General features: G+C 50.4%; 1 protein-coding gene across 1 annotated transcript in view; it reads right to left on the bottom strand.

Annotated features, from left to right (window-relative positions):
* Window positions 1-353: 353 nt before the first annotated feature.
* The window catches only part of PLA2G4D (phospholipase A2 group IVD), a 25,376-nt gene continuing 16,450 nt past the window's right edge, over window positions 354-9,279 (bottom strand). Inside the window, 7 exon segments of the mRNA XM_006778151.1 lie at window positions 354-580; window positions 1,634-1,820; window positions 2,415-2,581; window positions 2,858-3,049; window positions 3,179-3,286; window positions 3,623-3,760; window positions 4,139-4,256. Coding sequence (XP_006778214.1) covers window positions 354-580; window positions 1,634-1,820; window positions 2,415-2,581; window positions 2,858-3,049; window positions 3,179-3,286; window positions 3,623-3,760; window positions 4,139-4,256 — 1,137 coding nt within the window.

The raw sequence follows: 9,279 nt of genomic DNA, 5'->3' as shown, positions 1-9,279 counted from the left end.
ACAAAGATATATACAAGACCAATAATACGTGAAAAGATCTGCTGCCTGCTGCATCGAGCCCATAACCCTGGCAAATGCCCTGATCGGGAATTGAACCGACAACTCTTGGGTGCATGGGACAATGCCCAACCAGCTGAGGCACACCAGTCAGGGCTGAAAAGATTCCTGACATCCTTAGTCATTGGAGAAATGCATAGCAGACACCACTTCATACCCATTAGGATTATTATAATAAAAAACACAGACAACAATAAGTATGGCAAAGATGTGGAAAAACTGGAACCCTCACTCAATGCTGATAGGAGTGTAAAATGTGGCAGCTGCTTTGGAAGACAAAGGTGTCTTGAGCAGCCTCAAGGCTGTGCCCCTGGCAGCCTGGCCCCCAGGGTCTGGTGCTTCAGAACCATCTTCAGCGCCTGCAGGATGGTACCCCGGCTGTTCTGCACATTGTAATCGCTGAGCTGCAGCAGGCGGTCAAAATCTTCCTCCTTGTAGGTCATGTTGAACAGGGAGTAGGGTGAGGTGGCCCCAGTGAGATCCACCCGGCCGGCCGGTAGCTCTGCAGGGCTGCGCTGGATACCTGCTCGGGGGGTAGGAGGGAATTAGGAGCAGCACTCAGAGGCCTCCACAGCTGGGCACGGGGGTGGGCTGCTCCCCACTGAAGGGGCTCCTTGCTCCTCTATATCTTTTGCCCAGAAATCTAAATGCGGGTAGAAGGATACTATTTTGAGATATAAAGAGTTTGCTGCTCCTCACATTTCCTTGTAGCATTCACCTCTTCCACTATTCAGGTAACCTCATATATCTATATCACCTTCAAGGGTAAGCTGGAAACAGCCAGAACAACAAAGTCAAGTAGGTTAGTGAATGGATTCTTAATAATGATAAAAACAAGAGGCTGAAGACCAAAGGACGTTTGCTTTGCAAGGACCAATATTTGCTGAGAGAAGAGAACTCCAAGATGTGTGCTGAGCATGTTAAGAGTGAAGCTGGAAGGTCTGGAATTATGGTGGGAGGTAGAAAACCAGGAATAATGCACAAAGGCAGGAATTTGGTTTTCCCAGCAAAAGGAGAGAAAAGTCTGACCAGTCGGTGGAAGGCAAGGATGGAAAGGAATGTGATAGGGTTTAGATTTCAGGGGTCGTGGACAGAGGCCTCGCTCACTGAAAAAGAGGCCCAGCTCACTAGAGGCCGAGTGAAACCCCAGGGGGGCTCAGGGGCCTCTGAGAGAGAGGGACTGGGACCTCGCTTTCCTGGCGGTCTAGCCTGGGAAGCTTTTAGGAACTCCTCCAACAACTTGGTGCCTGAGCAGCAGTGGAGCAGGCTGCCCGACGGTGACAAGGCAGGCAGCCTCCGGATGTGGGGACTCTTGGAACTCCACCCCACAAAGCAGGAGAGCTGGGGGCCCAGGTGTAGGTAGGGGAACTTGCTAGGCAAGGGTGGGGGGGCATAAGAGCATGGGGTCATGACAAAGAGGACAGCAGCACAGTGACTGCAAACAGAGGGCACCTGCAGGGATGTGGGCATCTGCCACAGACACCAGGCCTGCCATGCCCTCCCCCCCTGCTGGCCACAGGGGCACTGGGGAGGGCCCAAGGCTGCCAGGCTGTTATGGAGGGAGGGGCTGCCTCACCTGGGGCTGAGTGGTCCTTGAAAGAGGCATTGACCAATGGGAAGTGCAGCAGGACAGGGGCCTCGGGGCAGGCGGGGTCCGAGAAGAGATGGCACTCCTTGGGCTGGCGCTGGTCCTGTGGGCTGGGCTCCACGCGGGGGAACGGCAGCCCCAGGCCTCGGCAGTACACCTCAGTCTGCTGCAGCGTCTGGGTGGGGAGAGGGCCCAGAGAGAACCAGCTACTTCCTGGTCAGCCAGGTCTGCGCTCTAGAAACGCTAGGATGGCAACTGCCCAGACTGCCTGCCCAGTGTCCAGACGACTGGCTCCTGTTCATAGCCCCTCAGAGGGAGGCAAAGGATGCCATTGATCTGCATGCTGTTTGGTTAAAATCTTTAGTTGGGGTACTCCGCACCTCTGGCCAATTTCGGGTTGCTCTTGCTGGGCTATTCAAGTCCCAGAGGCTAGAGGGCCTCAGGAGGGGACCTACTTCTGTGTTACGGCCCCAGCCCCCATTTGCCCGGAGTCCCAGGGAGGCTCTGGTGGGACGGATATGGATGGGCCAGGGTTTCCTCCCAGCTGTTCTTTTGGGGCAGGCCTGGCATGCTTCCTCCCTGTCCACCTATCCTGGGAGCCCAGCGCTCCAGCACCTCCACAGCCCTTTCCAACCAAGGACCTGGCAGGAGCATGTGGTCAGAGCCTCTCACCCCTCCCTCCCTGTGGGACACAGGTGGTCTGGGCCAGTGGCCCAGGGGCCCTGCCGCTCGCCCCAGGAGCCCAGTCCGGTTGAGCAACCAGAAGCACCTCAAAAGGCGAGGACAGGGAGTAGTCGAAGGAGAGTATGAGGTCCAGCCGGCGGCCTGGCCGGAACATAGAGGGAAAGCTGGTGTTGACGAAGTAGCCGGCATCCACCAGGCAGAGCTGGGGCTCCTGCGGGGTCAGCTGGCCAGGGGTGGAGTCTAGCTGGCTGTCTGATGGGGGAGGAGAGATCGTCAGGGGCAGCCACTCTGCCACGGATCACCCACTCACAACCCCCTCCTTCACATTGCATTTGCTCCCACGTCCCCTTCTTACCTCTGGTGTCACCCCCTGAATGCAGTGGCACCTGCCCTTCCCATTACCCTCTCCAGGCCACACCTGAGAATTGGATGCTATGACCCCCAAGGCCTCTGCCAGTCCCAGCCACAGTCCAGCTCCACCTTGGAGTCTAACCTTGTTGCCCAAGGACACAGGGCAGTGGCCCTTACCTGCCCAGGTACAGAACTCTTTCTGGTTGCGGTAGTCCTGGTGCAGCTGCAGGCCCTGGAGGAAGTTGGAGCTGTGCTGGCAGAGCGGCCTGCCTGTCAGGAAGCCCTTAAATGCCTGGGCCAGTGCTGTTCCGGGCTGCAGCCACAAGGCCTCCAGCCATGAGGAGGTCCTCAAGGAGGCAGGGGGCTCCTCTGGGCCCAGGGAAGCAGACATTGGTCCTGGCGATGCCTGGCCCTGCCTCTCTCTGACATCCTCCACCCCTGGCATCTGAAGGGGAGGCGACCTCATTCCAGGCTCCCCTCGCTGCCTCCTTTTCCTACCCAGGCTCCTGATCCTGTCCTCGATGTGTTGCTTCCAGGCATCACCAGAGCTGGTGAGGTCATACCAGACATCCAGCAAATTCGGGGAGAAAATGTTGCTCCAGATACCTGAAGACCAAACCCCCTGAAAGGTCAGCCCCCGGCCTCAGCGCCCTGCCCGCCATGGCTTGGAGGCCAGTGGTTCCCATGCCCCCCCAAGTCAAAGAATTAAAAGCAGGGACTTGAAAAGATATTTGTACACATAGCATTGTTATTCCCAAAAGCCCAAAATGTCCCCCCCTGGGTGCAGGTGGAAAATGAGAGGAGGGGCAGGCTGTCTCCGCAGTGCTTCCCCACAGGCCCATGCGGCCCCTCGCAGGGGCTCTGCCAGACCTGAGCACAGGAGTCACACCCAGTCAAGGAGGCCGGGCATGGGCCTGGCCAGGGCCTTCAGGGTGACCTCACCTTCCAGGAAGCAGATCCGGGACTCGGGGAGCCTCCTCATCAGCTGCCCCATAAAGAACTCGGAGCCGAAGAGCTCAGATGGGACAAAGGCTCCATACTTCAGGAATCCGACCTCATAGGGGGAGAACTCAACCCACTCTGCGGGGCAGGAGGGAGAGTGCGAATGAGGGAAGACTGGGCAGGGGGAGCCCCAGCTCTGATAGGAGTCTCAGATTCTGCCCCCAGCAGGCCCCAGCCTCCTCCCGCCTGGCTGATTCCTGAGCTGACCACTACCCCACCCAGCCCCTTGACCACAGCCTCACCACCCTCACCACCACCCCGCCCACCTCCAGGCCGGCAAACGCCACTGTCTGGCTCCTCAGCCCACCAGAGCCACCACCCTTCCTGAAGGCTGGGCCATCTATGCAGGAGTTTCCTGTTTGAATTCTCTGGGGACCCACAGGGTCCAGAGCAGCTGTGGGTGTGCGCACGTGTGTGTATGTGGGAGGGTGGAGTGGGCAGGACTGAGGACGGTACCCTTGAAGTCGAAAGTCTCCAGGTCATTCTCTTTGACATTGAGGCTCAAGTAGAGGGGCAGAGGGTTCTGGCCCTGAGTCAGTGCAGCTCTCTGTCCTGACAGCTTCTGATCCATCACCTGCGTGGGGGCACAGGGCCGGAGTGAGGTCAGGAGCACCCATCAGGACAGGGTGGGTGGGGACAGGCTGCGGGGGAGGAGGCAGCTCCCCATTAGGATTTGGGTGGTATGGGTCGCTGTACGCATTCAGTTACCACTCCTGCCCCGATGTTTTGACCAGCCCCACTCACAGGGCCACCATATGGGCTATGCGGGTCGTGCTCTGTGCCTCTCCAGAGAGTGCCACTCACAGGACCGCAGTGTCAACAGTAACCCCGCCCGCATCCTGTGGTTCCAGGGTGGAGTGGGTGTCGACCCTGGCACACAGACAGAGGGGCACATACATCTATGCACATGTAATGTCTAGAAAGGACACTGGAATCCCCTCATAGGTTGGAAGTCGAGCTGGCAGGAAGATGAGGAGGGAAACTGAGGGGAAGATTGGAGATGGCCTGAGTCAGCGCAGTGGCTGTGAGGTTGGAATGTTTTAGAGGTAGAATCACTACAACTTGGCCTGGTTGGATGTGGGGCATGAGGGGCAGGTAGGGGCCTGCTGGTCACAGCTTCAGGGGCAGGGTGAAGTCCCTGCAAGGTCTTTTCAAATGTAGAAGGTCACCCAGGCTTTTCAGTTCTCCTTACTTAATCTACGATTGAAGTGCGGTAGTGGTTAGAGCAGTGGTTCCCAATGCGGGGCACTTTGATTTTTAAGAGGGGCAATTCGAGAATGAGTTATTAACAGTGAATTTTTGGCATTTCTTATGGTTCTAGAGCCTCATATACAGTATATAAACATATATTGTGACATATTTATGCATTTCAGTTCTCTGTTACATATTTTGAAACTTTATTTGCTATTTTTCATATCACTTCACATTATTATTTTTAACAATTTCTTAGTGATTTCTTCCTCAGTACTTCAACTGTCCTTTCGTTATTCTATTTTTCTCTTTCATGGATGCCATCTTCTTTGGAAGCTTGTTTAGACCAAGTTAATGGCCTTTTAGGCCTCCTCCATGTGAATAGGAGTTCACTCTTTGAATAATAAGGATTATATGTCACAGGGGGGTCATCAGGATTTTAGAGATGCTTAGGCTGGATTAGAGGAATGATGAGAGGGAACTCCGGGTGCAGACCAGAGTAGACGGACAACAAATAAGAAATATTCTCTTGGGGTCGTCAAGAAAAATGTCTTATCTGCTGTCATTGAATTTTGCCCAAAGAGACAGTGAGAGCTCATCTGCAAGGAAATTCAGACCCTAATAGCTATTTTCTAGGTAATTGTAAGAGTGAGGAAAAGAAGTAGGCTGGGAAATTGGTCCCATAAGGATGTTTCTTACTATAAGTAGGAATTGTATATTGAATATGTAAGCTATCTGTACTAGCAGCTGTGCACATTTAAAAGTCAGTTAAAACACACTATAGCAATTTGACCTCAATACTAAATAAATAAATAGTGAAAAATGACAAGAAGGGTGCCCCTTCAGTGTACATTGTAAGCTCTGCCCGCGGACAGCTGCCCTTTTAGGTTCCCCTTAATGCTGTTCCAGGTTTAGCCCCTCCCAAATGTTTTCCTAGTGTCTGCCTGCCCCTCATCATCCCCTCGTTTATTCTTGCCTTCTGTTTCTAACTTTCTCTTCAGTAACTCTCCAGGCTCTGTGTGTGATGGCAAGGACTACGTCTGGCCTACTGGGGAGTTCTTGGGGTACAGAAAGTTCTCGTTCTATCTCTGACCAGAGATGCAAACAGGGCTCATCTCAAGCACCAGCAAGGTTAATGCCGGTGGCTGCCTGGAGCCCCACCTTCGGGGGAACCCTGCTGCCACCGGCCCTGCGCTGTCTCTGAGGGAGCAGTGCCTGTACCGTGACGCGTGCCCCTCTCTGAGGCTCTGAGCTGGAGGACCCCTCCCTCAGCAGCCAGGCCGAGGCGGTTCCCAACCTGCCAGATCAGCCCTCATCCTCAGGTTTACTTAGAGAGTTTGGCAAATATACAGATTCCTGGGTCTACTCTGAGAATCAGCAGAAACCACTTAGGAATTTGCCTTTTAAAAACCTCCCTCAGGTGATTCTGAGGATCAGCCAGGTAAATGTGTGTCCCAGGAGGCTTGCCAGCCCATCGGGCAAGGAGACCCCTCCCACCTGTGAACTTCCTCTTCCGTCAGCCCTCAGTCATTGGATGAGAGCACCCATGTGTCAGCCACAGCCTCTCCCCCACTTCCTGGGTGACACACAGTATGACTTGAGTTTTAGGGAATCCACAGGAAAATACCCCCATATGGCTTAAGCCGCAAGCATTGATGATCTGTCTTATCTGCAAGTCAGTCCTGCAGGTGTGAGTGCGTGTGTGCTGAGAAAGGAGGGGGCTTGATTAATACCTGCGTTTTCCATTCTCAAAGTCTTTTTAGTTAGGAATCCTGTTGGCCTGGTTATGCCACCTATGATGAGGGGAGACGTGTCCTTTGACTAAGACGCACAATTTCTGCTCTGAGGAAGTTTGTAAAAGGATCAGCACACCCCTCCATCGACTGAAACAGGATTCCTTTTCCTGGAATAGCTCGCCAGTAAGTCACGGCGGGCCTCTGGGCCTCTAGCCCCCGACTTCCCAACTGAAGATCCCTAACCCAGCAGAATGCCACTCTGATGCTGGGGGGCCCACCCGCAGTGAGGGTGCTGGGTGCAGTGCTGGTGACATGGTGACGTGCTGGGGATATACAGGGCGGGGCTAATGAGTATGTGAAACCTTTTGTCCAAAGTGAAAGAAAATCACATAAGACCGTAACTCAGGAAAAGATAAGAGAAAAAATGAGTTTCTCCTTGAGTGGCGAGCAGCTTCTAAGCCAGTGGTTCTCAACCTGTGGGGAGATGGAGATGGAATGACCCTTTCACAGGGGTCACCTAAGACCATCCTGCATATCAGATATTTACATTACGTTCATAACAGTAGCAACATTACAGTTATGAAGTAGCAACTAAAATAATTTTACGGTTGGGTCACAACATGAGGAACTGTATTTAAATGGCCAGAAGGTTGAGAACCACTGTTCTAAGCAGTTCAGTGCTTGCCAGTAAAAGGCTAAAGACAAACGTTTCAAAGGAGAGTTTGAGAAGCACTGATTATAACAGTGTATTTTACAAGGGATTTTTACAAAAACTGAAGCAATATTATAGAAGTGCATGAACTAATAAAGTTGTTCTGCATAAAATTCATGGTATAATATTTCTCTGACAATATTTAATATTAATGAAATTGTAATTTGATGTGAAGGGAATTACATTTTCTAGTATTTTAAAATTACTTTTGGTACTGTAGATTAGTATAGTACAGATACTTAGTTTTATCTAAAGACAAGTTTAAAATCAACACTAAATTTGTCTAAATAATTTTTTTTAAATCCTCATCCAAGGATATTTTTTCCAATGATTTTTTTTAGAGAGAATGGAAAAGAGAGGGAAAGACAGAAACATCAATGTGAGAGAAACACATCGATTAGTTGCCTCCTGCACGTGCCCCAACCAGGGAGGAGCCTGCAACCAAGGTACGTGCCCTTGACAGGAATCAAACCCGGGACCCTTGGGTCCTCCAAGCCGACACTCAGCCAAACCGGCTAGGGCTGAATAAAGATTTCTTTTTAAAAGCACACAATGAATGTCAGCTTTAAGAAATAAAGGATGATCTGGCTGGTGTGGCTCACTGGTTGAGTTTTGACCTATAAACTAGAAGGTCACAGTTTGATTCCTGGTCAGAGCACATGCCAAAGTTGTCGGCTCGATCCCTAGTGTGGGGCATGCAGGAGGCAACCAATCAATGACTCCCTCTCATCCTTGATGTTTCTATCTCCCTTTTCCTTCCTCTCTGAAATCAATATATATATATATATATTTTTAAAGGGATAAAGCATGATAACTAAAAAAAAAAAGAAATAATATTTGAAAAGCTTTCCTATTGGAACATTTTTAAAGCCAAATGGGTGCTCATTTTAAGGAATACATTATTGATCAGTAATACCACAAGAACTTTTATTCTTGTGAACAGAAAAAATTAATTAAGTTTTGTCTTTTTAAAAAATTACTATAATGAACCTTGTACATAAAACTGTGCACTGAGCATGGCCAGTGTGGCTCAGTGGTTGAGCATCAATCTATGAACTAGGAGGTCACCGTTCAATTCCCACTCAGGACACATGCCCGGGTTGCTACAGGCTTGGTACCCAGTGGTGGGCATGCAGAAGGCAGCCAATTGATGATTCTCTCTCAGCATTGATGTTTCCATCTCTCTCTCCCTTTCCCTTCCTCTCTGAAATCAATAAAGTATATATATATATATGTATATATTAATAAAACAACAATTGTGCATTGAATCATTACTGAAGGATCAAATGGTAATTAAATTAGTCTTCTTTATGGCCTAGAGCAGGGGTGGGCAAACTTTTTGACTCGAGGGCCACAATGGGTTCTTAAACTGACCGGAGGGCCAGAACAAAAGCATGGATGGAGTGTTTATGTGAACTAATATAAATTCAAAGTAAACATCATTACATAAAAGGGTACGGTCTTTCTTTTTTTAGTTTTATTCATTTCAAACCGCCGGATCTGGCCCGCGGGCCGTAGTTTGCCCACGGCTGGCCTAGAGTCAAGCAGCATTTTCTAGCGCCTTGTAAAGTGAAGGTTAACAAGCTTCTCTCACTCTATAGTAACTAATTGGTGCCACTAGCAACAAAATCTCAGACATATGCCGAAGCAATTTCTTCACTGATACAGCTCCTAGGGCACCTGAAACTAAAGAGAAAATGAACAAATGGGACTACATCAAAAGAAAAAAGCTTCTGCACAGCAAAAGAAACCATCAATAAAACAACAAGAAAGCCCACTGTGTGGGAAAACATATTTGCCAATGTCATATCTGATAAGGGCCTAATCTCCAAAATTTATAGGGAACTCATACAACTCAACAAAGGGAAGATAAACAACCCAATCACAAAAATGGACAACGGACCTAAATAGATACTTTTCCAGACAGGACAAACGGAAGGCCAAGAGACACATGAACA

Source organism: Myotis davidii, unplaced genomic scaffold, assembly GCF_000327345.1.
Source record: "Myotis davidii unplaced genomic scaffold, ASM32734v1 scaffold46, whole genome shotgun sequence".
NCBI lineage: Eukaryota > Metazoa > Chordata > Mammalia > Chiroptera > Vespertilionidae > Myotis > Myotis davidii.
The sequence above is the reverse complement of the archived record's forward strand: the minus strand, read 5'-3'. Positions and strand labels throughout refer to the sequence as shown.